General features: G+C 39.9%; 1 protein-coding gene across 2 annotated transcripts in view; it reads left to right on the top strand.

The window, feature by feature from the left end:
* The window catches only part of PRKG1 (protein kinase cGMP-dependent 1), a 1,271,722-nt gene that overhangs the window by 1,008,431 nt on the left and 245,882 nt on the right, over positions 1-17,409 (top strand). For both annotated transcript variants that reach the window (XM_037002637.2, XM_037002636.2), the window contains exon 6: positions 15,714-15,791. In XM_037002637.2, coding sequence (XP_036858532.1) covers positions 15,714-15,791 — 78 coding nt within the window. The remainder of the gene's footprint in view (positions 1-15,713; positions 15,792-17,409) is intronic.

The raw sequence follows: 17,409 nt of genomic DNA, 5'->3' as shown, positions 1-17,409 counted from the left end.
GATTATTTAATGAAATGGAACTGATTTGGGGCATGGCATATTGGGACTCTGCTGGTGACTTGATGTTTAAGGTTGCAAAGTCAGATCTAACTGGTTAGCAGTAAGGAAAGAGACGAGAGAAGTAAGAAAAAAAACAAGGTCAGTCACTGAGTGAGGTTTGATTATGTAAAACGATCTGGCCTGCACGCCTCAGCTACCACACAGGACATGACCACGGTATGGTGCAGGACAATAATGGATGTGAATAATGATGAATGCAGGTCAGTCAGAAAAGGTTAAGTAGGTCCTATAGATGTTGCTTAAAAGGTAAAATAGGTATTACAGTTTAAATCCATTCTAGCCAAATCAGTTAAAATGGGAAAGTGGATTACATGAAAATGTTGCTTATAAAGGACAGATGCATCATTCTGTAATGATACTAGGTAAATTATGTATTGTGCATTATGTTGCTACAGTCTCCATTTGACTTTTTACATTCAGTGACAACCAGAGGAAGTCTCTGACCACATAAGGTGGCATTAGCAAACCGGCACCAGTGCGTAATCTCCAACAAACATGTTACCCATTCCCTTCAATGTCACTGACTCACATAGAGCCATGTAGGGAAATAGAGAACACTTACCTACCTGGGAAAAAATTAAAAATATATATTTTAAAGCTATTGCTGTGAATTTGTCCTCCAAATACACAGGCTTGGAAATAATTAAATGAGTTCCCATTTTGGATGCTCATAAATCGTAAGCACCTGTAAGAAGCACCCCTGTGTTCCTTCTCACCTTCTCAAGCTTTCATGAAATAAAATAACTGTGGTATGTACCTAGCATTGTGGCTGCTACATAATTATTCTGGAGATGTTGGAAATAACTAAATAATTATTTTTACTTCTGATCCCTCATCTGAAAAATGGAGATGATAATAAGGCTTTTACTGACTATCCAAGGGGCTTCCCGTAATGATCTTACTGTATGTTAAAGTTCTTTGTAACTTACAAAGCATGGGTTAGTAATACTAATTTATTAATGATTTTGCAGACCTGAATTCATTATCCTGTCAGAGATGTTTGTGTTTTAAAAGTGCAAAATGAGCAGTACTTTAATGCAAAATTCGAGTTCATTCAATTCAGCAAACCCTTTAGTTCCCTCTTAGCATAAGGCATTGTGGCGGTAGTAGTTAGAGGTGGGGGATAAAACATATGTAGGCTCTGTTCTCCTTTGGGTATAAGACAGATCTATAAATAATGACTAAGAACAAAAGGTGGAAAGTGAGAGGCTGCAATTGTAAGACGGAAGTGTGCGATGGTAAAGAAAGCCTTTCTATTTAGAGAATCAAGGGAGGGCTTATTAGAGAAGTGGATTGTATAAGTAAAGATGGTAATGAGAGAACATTCCACATTGAGGGAATAGCAGATGCAAAGCATACAAGAGAAAAGATATCTGGAAGACAGCTAAGGCCCTGGAATGGCTTCAGCATAGAGGGAAAGAGGGTGCTTAAACCAGTGCCAGATCCCAGAGGGCCTTAAATGCCACCAGCAAGAAGCTTAAATGTTATTCCACTGAGAAGCTTGAGCTATTCTAGTTTTTGAGCCCAAGAGTCATAGATTACAGCAGTGTTTTAGGAGTGAATTCTAATGAAACAACTGAATACACTGCAGTAAAAATGAGGACTTTGAATTCTGTTTGTGCCTGAGTGGTTTCCAGGATTACTATGGACAGTGTGTCTGTCTGTCCTCCCTCCATCCTTCCCTTTTTTTTTTTTTGAGTAAAGAGAATTGCTTCTCCGTGAGATTAGCAGGAAGTCAGACTGTGAGCACAGACTTTCTAAAACAAACTTGGATTCAAATTCTGCTTCTAAAGTTTACTTGCTGTATGATCTTGGAACATTAGTTAACCTCTCCCAGCTTCTGTTTTATTTTAGTAAAAAGGAGATTGTAAGACCTCAGTGAATCATTGTCCTAATTGAGATACCCTTAGCACATTGTTTAGCATGTACTAACCTCAAATTAATGGTAGTTCTTTTTATGATGTGAGTTAAATTGAAGTGCAAAACTGAGTTTTTTATAGTTATTATACAATATTAAATTATATTGCAATCAGGAGAATTAGTGGAATTTCAACTGATCATTTCTTTTAAAAACAACCCCTTTCCTGCATTGCTGAAAATAGGAGAATAAACATGCTGGGAGGCAGCCTCAACCCCTGTGGTCCCATTTAAATGCAAATAAGTTAATCAGCAGGGTTTCCAGAGCAACGTGTTCTGTAAATCTGTGCCCACAACTCTGGCTGAATTAGATATACTTCCATAAAGCAGGTAAAAGTCCTCTGGATATTGGGATGACAAAGGTCCTGGCTTTTCTTGGTAGTTGTAGATATCTGCAGAGATCCCATGATGTATCTGTGTGTGCAGAGAGCCGAAGGTAGCAGTAAAAAGGCAGGTCCTCAGCAAGGTCTAAGAATGGTTGCCAGGGTAGCATTACCTTGTTGAATTCTACCATACTTAGGATCTGGGCTTCATCCTGGCAGGAAAAGAAGCTGGATCTTTATCCAGCATACCTATATCCAAATATCTATATCCAGCATACTTCTAGTACTTCAACTTTAAGTATAATATACTAGTGTGACCTGGTATATGGACCCAAATGCCAGCCTAGTACTTTCTGGTGTGTATGGGTCTTAAATGCACACAACTCAGATCCAGACCCTCCCTCCTGATGATAAGGAACCTAGGAAGCAAACATTTTAATGAGAAGGTTACTTGTTCATTTAAAGCCAAGGGAAGTGGCTCATCTAAAAGCATAATTCATTCAGGTGACTGAAATAAACTTGTTAACAATAGCACAAGTCTCTCTTGTGACCAAAAAGTTCATCATGTTCAAATCGGTAATCTCTGAGTTGCATGCACAGCTCAGATGTGTTTTCTTTGATCCTTCTCTTTCCACCTTTCATTCCTAAGCACACTCCTCCTAATGGTGTTTTTCTCTTAGCAATGTTCATTTCACTTTCTTAGCTATATAAGGGAGAAAAAAGTTTTCATCATCCCTCTTAGGGCTGGGTCTAAAAATTAAACTGACAAAGGCAGAGGAGAAAAGCATAGAAATTTATTTACTATATGTTCTACTTGACACAGTAGCCTTCATAAGGAAATGAAGGCCGGAAGAAACAGACCTGAGTATTTTTATGCCAGTTTGAGGAAGACTGGAGAAATATAATAGGTGAAGGAGTATGAGGTAAGTGTAATAAATTAGGGGACACTAGCCAGGCCTGTTTGTTTGAAATCTTCTCAGTGTCACTTGACCTTTAAAGATAAAGATGGTCATTTTATCTGGGTATAGGCACCTCTCACATGAGGGTCTTCGGACCTGTTGTGGGGAAAAAGGCAGGGGAAAGTCACAGCATCCTTCCTTCTATTTTGAAACTCCTTCAGCTTAAAATACTCAGTATACCAGGGTGCTGTGTTTTGGGGTTGCATGTCGTGAATTCCATCAGCTACTTGGCTGTTCCCAGACAGGACCTCTGGTCTACGAGACAGTGTACCTTCCAGTTCTGTGCAGATACAGTTGCTGTATTTTCTTAATTCTATCAATGCAACTACTGTTAGCAATACTGATGTTCATTCTGAATTTGGAAACTTAAAAATATGTGTGAAATGGGCTGGGAGGGAGACAGCAGAAGAGTGTTTCTAGGGCCTCTATTCAATGGGTTTGCACAGTTATTAGCACACTGAAAAATTACTATACCAGTTAAAAAGCCTTTCCCAGGAGCCCCTTACTACTGCCCTAGCTCATTTTTGAAGGCCCTAAACATCCCCATAATGAATGAGATTCTCCAGGATCCTGCTCCAGCCTATGCTCTTTCTGATTGGTTAGTGCCCCTAAGGTACTAATTATGAAATGTTTTTTGTGTTACTTTTGCTATTAGTTCCAATAAACACACTAATTTCCCATCCTGAAAGAAGACTTTCTCTCCGTGTCTCCTCGTTCTTGAGCACCCTCCTAGTCTCACCGAGTGTACTGCCTCTGAGTGAGTATATATTCAATATATAAAATTCAATATATTGAATATTATAGAATAAAAAAGGGGACAGGATCATAAATGATTCTATAACTTCAGCTCTGCACAACTCCTCTCAAGGCAGTCTAGACAGAAAAAAATATCCTCAAGGCAAGAACCGCATCCTCTACTATAAAAAGAGCCCTTTCCTTCCTAGGGTAATCAGAATCCTCCTTGCTCTCTCTTCCTTCTGGTCTTTAATGGCTCAGAATCTCTTTAAACTAAATAGTGTCTTTTCAAAGAGAAATGTGAAAAGTTTATTTTAAAATATGGAAGAAGTAAACTGTTGAGTGAATTCTACATGCTTTTTACTCATTCCACCATTTTTATTGTAGCGTTCATGAGAAACTGTGATTAATCTTCATTTTTTTCCTCAAGTAGTGTATTTATTTTAGTTGAAACTTCAAAACATTTATACTTCAGATAGTGACTCAGAGAAGCATACAATTAAGTATCTCAGTGACACATTTCATAATCCATCAGGGCAAACAATTTCCAAGTTCTGCCGAAGCTAATTGCCTTTATAGATCAAATTGTTAAGTTTGAATTATAGTTTAATTAGGTGGAATGGGAATGCCTGCTTGTCTATTCTGTAAACAGTTTTATTCTGTTGTGAAATGAATAGATCTGAAATGAATTATTCCTTTTAGAGATTTTTGGCATTTTGTGTGCCTGCCTCCATATCATTCTTGGTCATTATGTTACATGAATATGTTCACGTCAATAATCTCTGAAAGTAAAAACAGAGATTGAAAATCCATTTGAAACATGATGTCATTGAAGAGCTCAGTCAATCATCAAATAAAACCCAAGCAGTTATGGAACTTCAGCTAACATTTTTCCCTCCTTTGTCTGATATTCAGGGTAAGGATTCAGTCAGCTCAGGCAGCCACTGCCGGGTCAACAGCTGCCTTTGAATCATAAACTCTGAAGGTATTCAAGGGGCTTAAAGGATAGTGATGTGATCTGGCCACCAATCACATAGAGTTCTCAAGAATGTCTGAGATTCAGAAAAGGAAACCAGAATTAATTATCAGTTGGACAAAGACCTGCATAAATCTATTGCTCTGTAAGAAGTGCTAAGTGTTAGTTTGGAAAACTGAGTACTTGGATATACAAAAATATAAATGCAGTGATGCCATTTTGTCAGACTGCAAGACTGGTAGGGTAGAGGACCGAGCGGTAGAGAGCTGGACGAGGAAACAAAGTGGTGAACTGAGTCAAAGTGTCATTTACTTAAATGGAGGCTATACAGCCTTTCAAAGAAGAGCCAGTACAATCAACTGATACATACCTTTTCAAAAGTGAAATAACCAGAAAAGAAAAAAAATTCAATGTTAATGTTTTTATAATGATAACGAAATTCCTAAAGGTGATTTCATATAGAAATAAGGATACTTCCCCTTCTGAACATGTTATGGCTTTTGTAAAGATAGAAAAGTACTTATTTTGTCAAGATAGTATTTGTGTAGTAAGGAACACACTTTATATTAGGGCCTAGTATGTACATAAGTATTCACACACACACACACACACACATTTATAACTTATCCTTACTATGTGTGATGCATTTAATATTTTCTATTCTAGTCTATTAAAAAATGCTGATTGTAATTCACTAAAGAGATTTCATGATATCTTTAGTGGGTTGCATTGAGCAAGGGGCTTAGCAGATGGAGTTACATCTTTCCTTGGTTCCTAGGACCCCATGAGGAGGCAAAGCTGCCATAATTCCTGTTCATCATGGTGACAATCTCATTAGTTCCTTTAAGAAGCTACATCTGGACCCACTGCGCTACAGGGGGTCTGAATTTTGACTCTCAGCCAGACTGTTGGCTTGATACATAAATTAATTTTCTGACATAAGCTTATGCAGTACCAGGGCTTGTTGCCTGGGAACTTTACACCTATCCTTGTTATCAGTGTGGAAGCCAGTACCAGTACAACGTTCAGGCAAGGTCAAATTAGAAGTCAGGGGGTCCCCCGGATTTCACATGCAAATCTGGTCAGGACTAGGCTTAGGCCTGCCCAGGACTCTGTTCCTACAGCATCTTTCCTATCCAGTGTGATCACTCCCTGGGTATCAAGTTCAAGTGGGCACCTCAGTAGAGACAGGGTCCTTTCCTGATAGCACCAGCAAGACATAAGTCCCAGGTAGCTAGAATGTATCTCAGGACTGGCAAGGCAGGCTTCCAGGTGAAGGAATTTGATAAAACAGGGTTACAGGCAAGTGAGGAATGTTACATCATGGGCTGTCAGGACAGCAAGGAATGTGTCAAGGGACAGCTGCATAGACACAGATCCTCAGCAGTGGAGGTAGGACAGACTCACACTGACGGCCCCAGCTGTTTGTTTCTTCAGTAGTCTTGGTGAGCTGGGTGGGTGTGGTGCCTTGAGAGCCTGTGATTGGCAGGCTCCCTCTCCAGAAGTTTGAGCTAGCGGTATTTGATGAAAAGCCCCCCTTTTCTGTTTGTACTTGGTGTCTGGGTCCTCTGGTGCTCTATGGGTCAGCCCCTGGAGAGTGGAGAGTCCCAGGCCCTTGGTGTGACTACAGCACTCCTTATTTAATATGGGAATCCTCACCCGCCGGTGGCATGATGGTCTTAGGATAGGGTGAGGATTCTGATGGTGTTGATGTTGAGACCATCCTTCCTCCCCACAGGCATCTGGCTGGAGCGGCCACGGTGCAGTTGTCCTGCTGAAACATCTACGCAGGCAAAGTGCATGCTTATGTTTGCCAGGCTTCCAGTTTTGACTCTTCAGAAAGTGTATCAATATTCCTTCTTGCCCACAGAACTTTAGTTAGGTGTATCTCTGATTTGGAATACAAAGTAAGATAGAGAGTGGAGTTTACTATCTTGATTTCCTGTTACGGAGAACAGAATGATAAAGAACACGTGAGATTTCAGGTTGTTCAGGGAGTTTGAAGGTCACTGAATTAATGGTATTAGAGTTGGAAAATGACCCAATAAAAATAAAACGTATTTCAATCCTGTGAGTTTTCAGACCTAGCAGCTCTGACCTTACTTGTCTCTATTTAATCTCCTTATTCTCACCATCTCTGTGCCTTTACAGAGACTGTTCCTTCTGCTTGAAAAGCCCTTCCTTTTTTTCCCAAACAGCATGGGATCACTACCTGCTTGGGAAAAGCTATGTATTATGTATGATGAATTACCTGCATATAATTCATTAAACTTTCCCTGGTAATAATAGTAATAATAAGAATAATAATAACATAATAAGCACTATTATTAGTTCTATAGTGCTTCCTATCTGACAGACTCTGCCTTTCATGACTTATTAACTCATTTAATCCTTACAGGAATCTGTTTATGGAGATATGATTATATTTTGCAGAAAAGGAAACTGCTCAGGAAGGTTAAGTGGCTTGCTTAGGATTCCAGAGTTGGCATTTGTAACTGGGCAGTCTGGCTCCAGTATCCACGTACTTAACCACTATGCTATGTTGTTTCTCAAGTTAGAGACTGTGTCTTGTGTATCCGTGTGGTCTCAGTGTCGAGTGCAGTATCTTATTCATAGAAGGTACAAATAATGATGTTTGAAATTAATGAATGACCAGTCTCTCCTAACTAAGGCATGTCCCTCATGTGTACCTGAAATTCAGGCTTGGTGAGGAGGATTTTGTAGGTTAGTTTGAGCAGCCTGAGAACCTAACTGTTGTCCAGCCCAAGCTAAATGGGAAGGTACTGGATTTAAATTAAGTAAGTGTCCTGAGTGGCAGGTGCAGTATGGCATTGAAATTAAAACATCTGTAGTAGAGCATGTGTATCCCTGATGTCCAGTTGGTTGGACACGATGGTGGTGGTATGAAGGAGGGACGTAGTTAGACACACTGTTTCAGGTTTTGATTTGTTCTTTTGGTATTCTGGACAATTTGTGAGTGGTAGGGGAGGAAAATTAATTTTCCTTCAGAGGGTAGGAAGAATACATCAAAACTGTAGCTTTAATGAGGTTAAATATTATCTGAGAAAGTGCTTCATAACAGAACAAGTCCCCTTGACAATTATTGTTCCACAAAAGGGAAATGGCCCATTTATGGCAACACACAGGCACTAAAATTATTATTAGTTGTTAGCACAGCATTAGCTCTGTGACTATATCCATGGTGGCCATGCATTGGAGAAGAGAAGAAAAAAACTCCCTGGTTTACAGGTGCTATCATTGGCTCCACCATGTATTTTAATTAAGACTTCAACTTCCAAACCACCAGAATTCCAAAAGAGCAATGTGGAAATTTTTACATTGTTATAATAACCAGCTGCCAGTCTTTCTAAGCAGCCCTAGATAATCTAAGTCCAGACATATCTAATGGGCAGAGTTTTATCAAATAGAGAAGTTGTCCTGGGATAAAAATACCTTCTTTGATGCCTACCTGACTAGCATTTTTTTTGCTGATGAAGCTGTTTGGTTATCTTGTTCTCCATCAAGAAGTCTTGTCTTTGGAATAATCTGGGCTATTAGGAGAGGTAAGAATCACTGATTTAGCCTCCAGAAAGGCAAGTGCCAATATTTTAAAGAAAGTGCTTGTTCTTCCTGATGTCATATTCTTCTAAGATATAACTATCCTCTGATAAAAAAGAGATGCAGGAATTATGACCCCAAACCAGATTGCTCTTAATTCCCTAATTTTCCAATTGTTAATTGCTTTTTCAATCATTTATTATATATACCTAAATCATTAGGACAGTGTCCATTAATAGGGGCTCCATACTTTAATAAACTAACTCCAACTTAAATAAGCTTTAAGTATAAAGGGAATTGATATAACTTTTGGCTAAAATAACTTAAGCAAGAATTTAATTCAGAATGATATATTGTATATTATGTTTACAATAACTGAAGCTTCAGTTACACATTATGTTTTCAGTTGGGGGCTGAAAAAATCACCAGTGAAAATATAGTATATTTGATAACAGTAACTACAAGTCTAATCTCAAAAGTGAAAATGAATCATATATATTCACCAGGGAGCAACTACCATGGCTTCAAAGTGCCAAGTCCATTGTTGCACTAAGTCTTCTGTCAAGTGTTAGCAAGAATGTCAAGAATTTTTAAAAGTCCAAGTGGATACTTATATAATAATGTTGAATTCCAAGAATCCAGAGACATACATACTAACAATAAAAGTATACTCATTTTTTCTAGTGGCAAAAGGGAAGACTGGATTTTTTCCTAACTCACAAATTTTTCAAGTATTTTTCCAAGTTATGGCCATTGGGAAAACACATTTCTTATATTTAGACATGCTGTCAATTTTCTTTCCCTTTCCATCCCTGTATGGTACCTGATTCATAACTCAGCTTTCTCATTCAAAAAGAAGGGTTTAGACCAAATTCATCATTTATCTAGGTTATATATTGAATGCCTGTTGTGTGCTAGGCATTGTCCTAAGTGAAACAATGGATATAACATAAAATTTCCTAATCCTCTAAGCAGCAGGTGACAAGGATAGGGTCACAGATAGCAAACAAATAAGGATAATTTCAAATGGTGAAGGGTGAAATAGAAGGCCTTTTTCACAGAAGCCTCAACTGTGTTGTGTTTGTGCAGCTTGTGTTTGTCATCAAGCAGTCAGAAGTGTCCAGTGGCATTTGCCACAGCAAAAGAGAACCACACAGCTTTGCCAAGCTTCCTGGTACCATAACCATGTGAAACAATGACAGAGGGTGCAAAGTGAATTGAAGTGGAAGGTGCATTATTAGACTGGTCAGGAAAGGCTTTGTTGAAGCCCAAATGACAATAAGGTAATGGCAAACATCTTGAGGAGGAATGTTTCTAAATAGAGGGTCTGCTAAAGGCAGAGTTCTGAGGACGGATTCAATCTGGTAAGTACAAGGTACAGAGAGAAGCCAGTATTTCTGAAGCAGAATGAATGAGGGTGAGGGTGAGGGTGAGGGTGAGGGTAGGAGGGGATGACTATGGAGAGGTGGGGAGGGGCTAGAATACAGAGAATTTCATAGGCCACAGTAAATTGCTTATGGTTTTAGCCTCTGAGAGAAGCCATTGGAAGTTTTTAAGTTGTAGAATGATTTCCATAGATTTGCTATTGGAAAGGTTACTCTGGCTGCAGAGAGAATAGATGGAATGTTGTAGGGTGGGATGAACAGGCAAGGGCAGAAGCAGGGACGTCAGACAGAAAGACAGAACCAAAGGGTGACATGACTTTGGCTTGGACTCGGGAGTTGGTAGTGGAGACAATGGGAGAGCTGTAGGATGTAACTGGTCAAGTCAGTGGGGGTGCAGCGGTGGGAGGGTTTAGCCCACCCTGGTGGTTGGAAGGGACAGTTAAGAAATGGACCTAAGAGGGCCAGCCATGCTGGGGGCCGTAGTGGGAGAGTGAAAAGCAGTTGAAGAGAGGGGATCGAGCAGACTGTATATGGTCTTGCAGGCCATGCTAAGGAGTTTAGCTTTTATCCTAACAACTGTGGAAATCTTTGAAGGAACTTTTCTAATTCCTAAGGTTTCTTCATTCTCAGTTGTGTACTTTTCTATGATTTAATTTGAAATAAGAAATGGCAGAGCTGCAAAATGACCTTCAAAAAACAATGAAACTGCTGGCATTTGACTAACATAATTAGAGAGCCTCGAGGAACCAGCATGCATGATCATCTTCCCCTCAGGGGCAATCGAACATTTCAGGAGAGCACAGTCATTATAACCCTGGTGTTGTAACACCAGCAATATTATCTTTCCCGAACTTGGACTGCCTTTGACCACTCTTCCATAGGCTCTTCTCTGGATCTCTGAGTTTTATGAGCTTGTGCAGCCTGGAAATATATGCAGTGAATGCCTGTGCAGGTAAAATGAAATAATTAATGTGGCAATTGTGGATATCGAGTTACAAAACTCTATCAGATGATATTAAGAAGGTGATTAAATAATTTCCATTAATTAAATAGACTATGGATATTTCTGCCAAACTTTCTGCTCTGTGGGAAAAAGGGATAAAAATAATGAAAGAGCAAGTGATTGAGAACATGTAGGGAGCCCACTGCTATCTATGCCCTGCACCCTGGTGAGAAGCTAATATGTTGCATAGAGAGATGAGGGGAGAGGAAGGAGACTGGGGTCTGGTGCCACGTTTTAACCCGGGATTCAGCTATTTGGGACACCAGTAACTTTGGACTATTCTGTTTTGTGACTCATTACCTTCCCACTTTGCCAGTTGTGGCTGGAATTTCTGTCACTAACAACCAGGGCATTGTGACCGATCTGTTTACTTATCAGTGAATGTGATTTGGATGCATCTCTTCGTTGCAATGTAAAAAAGACTGGTTATCACCCACACCAGACTGTCCAGCCTCAGGCGTGGGAGGAGGGAGGCAGGGAAGTGGCCCCTTCTTACTGCCATCTCTGCCACAGTTCCCAGTGGGACATGAAAGGAGGAGCGCCTGCACTGAATGCCGCTTCCACTTCTTATTAGTGGTGTGGCCCTGTGACTGTGCTTGCTTCAGTTTCCTTATTGGAACTCTCCCTGGAGTTATTGGGAACTTCCCATGAGACAAGGGCCATGACTGTGCTTTGCCCCCTGTGCCAGGGATTGAGATACGGCCAGGCTATGTCCCAGACTCTTCAACTCCCAAGGGAGACATCAAGGCTGGGGAAGAAGATACCTTTCACCACAGCTGCTGGCAGGCTCTGAGCTCCGGGACCAACTACAGCCAGAGGTTCTGAAAGAAGGAGAGAGACCCCCAAGGGGTCTGTTTGAGTTATCAACTGATGTGTACCAAACTACCCCAAAACCTAATGGCATAAAGTAAGAACCATTTCAGTATGCTCACAAATTCTGTGGGTTAGGGAATTGGATGCAATAGTTTGTCTCTGCTTCATAACATCAGTTGGACACTCAAATGCTGAGGCTGAACTTACAAAGGTTCTTCACTCACATGTCTCCTCCTGACTGCATCAGAAGGCAGGCTTAGATGTCACTGTCACTCAGGTCACCAATACATGCCCTTGGATGTGGCTTGAGCTTTTCACAATGTGGAAGCTGGGTTCCAAGAAGGAGACTTAATTCTTAATTCCTCCCCTTAATTCTCTCACAGACACCCTCTGGGCTGTCAGCAGGGGAGGCTGCCTCTTGCTGTGTTACCACAGCAGATTTGAAAACAACTACCATGGACTCTGCATCCTCTCTTCTCACTGCTAGCATCCCAGCTTCATCAGCCCTTCCTATGCACCCCATCCCTATCTCACTCCTGGTCCTTTAGAGACTGGATCTGTCCATGAGGTAGATAACTTCTTGAGGTATCCTCCCCAATCCCTCTTTCCCATTTTCTACTGCCAGAGCTTTGATTCATTTGAAGGGTTTCTTGTCAGCCCCATTGGGTTAAAAAGAAAATATTTGGAGTAATTCTATTTTTCTTGCCAGGTATTCATTTAAGAACATGTGTGCTACTCAAAAGTGGCATAAAAGAATGGTTGCCATCTATTTCCCAGGAGGACTTGTAAGATGACTAACTGCCCTTTCTGCCTCTGACCCAGCTGTGATAACTGGAGCAGTGGTAGTCATCTAGGGACCATGAGGACCCACCTAGTGAGGGCAAGCCATCTAAAAGAAGGAAAGAACCTGAGACCTTGGCGGCTCTTGCTGAGTCAATAAACTGACTAGCTCTGGAATTTTTCCATTTCCAGGCTTCTTGTTACATGATAGACCATCTGTCCTTATAATGTAAGCCATTTGTTTGATAAGTATTTAGTAAATGCCTAGGCACTCTAAAGGTGCAAGGGGTACAGCAGGAAATAATGTAAAAAAAATCCCTTCATGGAACTGACATTCTAGTGGAAGAGACAGTTAATAAGTGACTAAATGAATGATGCCTCCCACTTGCTCCCAGGCCTGCTTTTCACTTTACCTGGCTCTACTCTCTACCCAGAGGCTGATATGAATAGTAGTGCCCCCATCCCCTGACTTCCAGTTGAGTTCAGCCAATGGGGAGCCCAAACAGCATACCAGAGAGGAGACAAGAGAGAGGTCATGGTATTTATCACCTGGCTCTCTCTGAACTTGGGTGGTGCTAGGCAGGGCGTCCTTCCTTATCTGAAGCCACATCTCCAGCTGCTGTTGAGCTTTTCTCTCTCATGGCTCCACCTCTCGGCAGGGTCCAGTAATACTGTTCCTTGACCCCTTCACCTCCAGCAGTGCTTTCCCCTAATTTTGCCCAAACTTCCATCGATTTCCCTTATGGTTACCTCCTCTCCTGAGAGATCTCTTTTTGAGATATCTGGGGTAGAGCGACATCTCAGGGAGGTGGATCTAGGCCTGGGTGTTCAAGGAATGTCATGGAAAGCAGTGTGAATAGAACAGACATGAGAGGGAGAGAAGTAGGACGTGAAGTCAGTGGAGTGAAGGAACAGAAGCTGTTAGCACCACTATGCAACTTCCCCGCACATGAATATAGAGAGAGTCCCCTGCAGGATGTGAGCAGAGGAGTGACAGGTGGTGACTATGTGTTAACAGAATTGCCTGACCCCTGTGTGTGGAGGGACGGGGGCCAGGCAGAAGTATATCCCAGTTAGGAGCTGACTGTGCAGACTAGGCAAGAAAAGATGGTAGGCACAGCAGCGGAAGGGAGGAGTGGTTGAGTCCTGGGTGTATCCTGGGAGTGAAGACTTGCTGACAGAGCAGTTGCGGGCCTGTGAGACAGAAGAGTTAATGATGATTCCGTGGTGTTCATCCCAAGCACCTGGAAAGATGGAGTTGGTGTTGCTGATACAAGGAAGGCATGGGAGAAGCAGGACTAGGAGAAGCAGGTTAGGAGCTCAGTTTGAAGAATGTGTGAGACTGTGTCTTAGGAGTTCCAGAGGCACCATATCTTCTGGGGTTCACATTTCTGTGCAGTCCCTTTCCCTTGCATCTGGAGTGACCCTGGCACCTTCTTAAACCCACTGAATACAGCATGTGATGTGAGATCTGTTCCCAGTCTGGGCCTTGGTTCTGGTCCCTTCTGCTCTTGCACCATTGGAAGCCAGCTGCTGTGTAAGAATCTGGCCAACCTCAGTAGACCATGCTATGGAGAATATTGGACAGAATATTGTGCCCCCATAGAGGAGAACAGGAGGTGGCAGTCACAGCTGCTCCCCCAGCCAGTGGCCAGCACCAAATAAATGCTCACTGCAAGAGTAAATTAATTATAAATTAATTACAATTAAATACATTTAAAATTTTGGTTTTTTAGTCAATGTGGCCACTGTGACTACTGCATAGTAACCACTTGTAGCTAAAGGCTACTATTTTAACCATGCAGATGTAGAACATTGCCACCATCAAAGAAAAATCTAAGGAATGGTGCCACTGAGAATTTTGCACTACTCATCTTTGTATATCAGTGCCTGCAACCAGGCCTGACTCAGAGGCACTCAGAAATGTTTGTTGAATTGATGCATGAAAATATACTACTGGGATTTTGTTTTTCAAATCTGTGTGTTATAACAATCTTTCCATTCCAAAGCAGCAGGATATGAAAATGAAACATAGATATCTTTTCAAATGAAATTAAACAGTTGAAGGATATGCATTCTATAATTCTATTTTTAAAACTTGTTACCTAGAAAATGAGTTACTTTTGAGTAAGGAAAGTAACATCAGGTAGTATGTTAGTTTTCCAGATATACAAAGAAAATTATAGTTACTTTCAATTCTGAGTATTAATGAAAGGCAGTTTTAAGAGTGGATAGACTAAAGTATTAATAAACATGGTACTGAAGTATAAGGACAAATCATAGCCATTGGCCTGATAATATTGCATGCCAGCCATGAAATCTATTTTCTAAGGAGAATGCAAAGTAATGTTTTCTTTCTCAAAATATGGCTCCCTTGCTAAGCTGCAGAGAGGGATGTGGCCAGATGGCATAGTCCTCATTTTTTTATTATATCTCTGGACCCAGCGATATACTTTCCCTCACCTCTCCTTATAGAAATTATTTTTGTTAATTGTAGGATTAGTCTTCAACCTGAGAATGGACCTAGTGACTGTCCAAATCAGAATACTGACACATTGTGATAATCCTTTTGCAGCCTTACCTTCCTCCTCGTTTGTTAGTTTATGAGCTCATAGCTGGACCAGATTTTAGTCTGTTAAATTAAGACATTTTGTTTGACAGGGCCAAATCTAAATTGCTGAAGCAAGGACATTAAAGCATGAAGTAATGCCTTTCAAAGTAACTAGGGCCATCTAGCCCACACTAAAAGTCAACCTGGTTTAAAAATGAAGATCTTAAGATGCCACAGTAATTTCTCTGAAGAAAAAGAGCTGTCATTACAAGAAATGCTAAAACCAAATGAGTGTGACGAATAAAATAATACAAAAAGACCAGTTTAGTTAGCTGCTCTGCTGTTTGATTTTATGCTCAATTGATGGGAGAAAAGAATATTTTCATCCAACTATTAAAATAAGTGAATTTAAAGATGTGGATATAATCACCCAGAAAAATGACATTAACAAAATAGTTTTTTAAATGAGCATGATAGAAATGATTTCTTTGTAATTGTTATGTTCACTGACTATTATTCATTCTTAAATCATGATGGTTTCTAGACTTGGGTAAAATGCCATCAGGATGAATGCATCCCTTGGGAGCTGATATTTGAAGAGGTTGAGCTGGTTGGTAAATTATTCCTTTCTTATTTTTTTTTCTATTTTTCAGACTCACTATGAAAATGGGGAGTATATCATCAGGCAAGGTGCAAGAGGGGACACCTTCTTTATCATCAGCAAAGGGAAGGTAAGCTCTGGGGGCACAGAGAGTGATGTGCATGGGGACCTTAGGTTCATGAACGACCCATAGATGAGCACATGTGCGGGGGCTTGAACTGTATGAGTTTTTCTATCTTATAAAACTGATAGAGAAATATTTTAGGGTGGATCCCCCAAAACTTATACAGAGGAAGAAAAAATACAACTGTGAAGACCAGTAAATGGCCTGTGTGCTATAATACAATAATCATGATGCTAGATGCCATTGATATGTCTGCATGAATGGAAAGATTTCCATAGTTAAAATGATATAATTAAAAAAGTAAAAGCCTGTGATCACTTAAAAAAATCCTTAACAGGAAAAAAAATCTGGTCATTAGGAGTAAACATTGCTCTAATGAAACATCTGGGCTCTGAAATCAGATGGGCCCAAGTTGGAATCTGGCTCTGAAACTTACTAATTTTAGTATCCTTAGGAAAAGTTGCTTAATACTCTGAGGATATAAGTATATTCAGGTTTCATTGTATCTTCAGAAAGAAGAATTGAATGGATACTAAAAAACTATTCGAAGTAGTGAATTATAGGGGAAGGGATATAACTGAAAAATTGTAATTTATTTCTCCTTCTATTTTACTTTTTCAATATTATAAACCTCATAATTTTTATTTAAACACTAAAAAAGACATTGAATATGGAAAATGGGGACCTACACAAGTTAATACCCTAATATATTTTTTAAATGCCTTAAATACCTTCCAACAGTAAAGTCATAATCATTTTTGCATTTAATGCATTTGTGTCAGTGTACTATAACCTATGATTTGAATTCAATTTGCATTATCGTAAGTGATCTTTCAATATAATTTGTATATATTATAAGGAAGGAAATGCAGATGGAAGGGAATTTATATGGCAGGTTTTATTTTTATATTTGTCACATCTAAAAATAAGTAAATTTATTTCTTCTAATTTAATAAATGTGATTGACTCTGGTACCTTATGGCTCATACTAAAATAGGAAAGAGAGATTTACAGAGTCACAGTGAACAGAATATGTGGAAGATTATAAATCTTGTTGGCTCACATTTAAGATAATCCTCTTTGGACTAATTTTTGAATCAGGAATGTGTCAGTGTTTATACCAATGGCATGTCCACTAAAGTGAAGAAATCAGTTTTTATACTGTTTTCATCCCTATTCTTTTGATTGATATCAGAAGCTCTGGGCTAGAAAGAGAAGTCAGGGACTGGCTTCTTAAAAGACATCAAGAAATGACATGCCTGATTGCAGTTACGTTTAAAACTGTAGCTTGTATTTTCCAGTGTTAGAGGATTAGGAATGTTCATGTTTTGTGGTTCATATATAAACTGGTAGAGCTTAACATTTACTGTTTTGTTTCTTAACACTGAAGCAGGGAGAATTGAAAATCCACAGGGATATAAATGATACAGGAGGTCAAGGGACTTTTTGTCTTGACGATCTGGTTTTATTTTTTGTGGATTACATTGCCAATTCTTTGCTGTTATGGAATGATATGTTTATCCATTGAAGATGAATTTCTGACAGACTTTTGTAACTGCCCTATTATGGCAGATGTAGCACTCCCTAAAAGGAGCTGTGGTTTGTAGCCAGTTTCAGAGAAAGA

This window comes from Manis javanica, chromosome 7 (assembly GCF_040802235.1).
Source record: "Manis javanica isolate MJ-LG chromosome 7, MJ_LKY, whole genome shotgun sequence".
Lineage (NCBI taxonomy): Eukaryota > Metazoa > Chordata > Mammalia > Pholidota > Manidae > Manis > Manis javanica.
The sequence above is the reverse complement of the archived record's forward strand: the minus strand, read 5'-3'. Positions and strand labels throughout refer to the sequence as shown.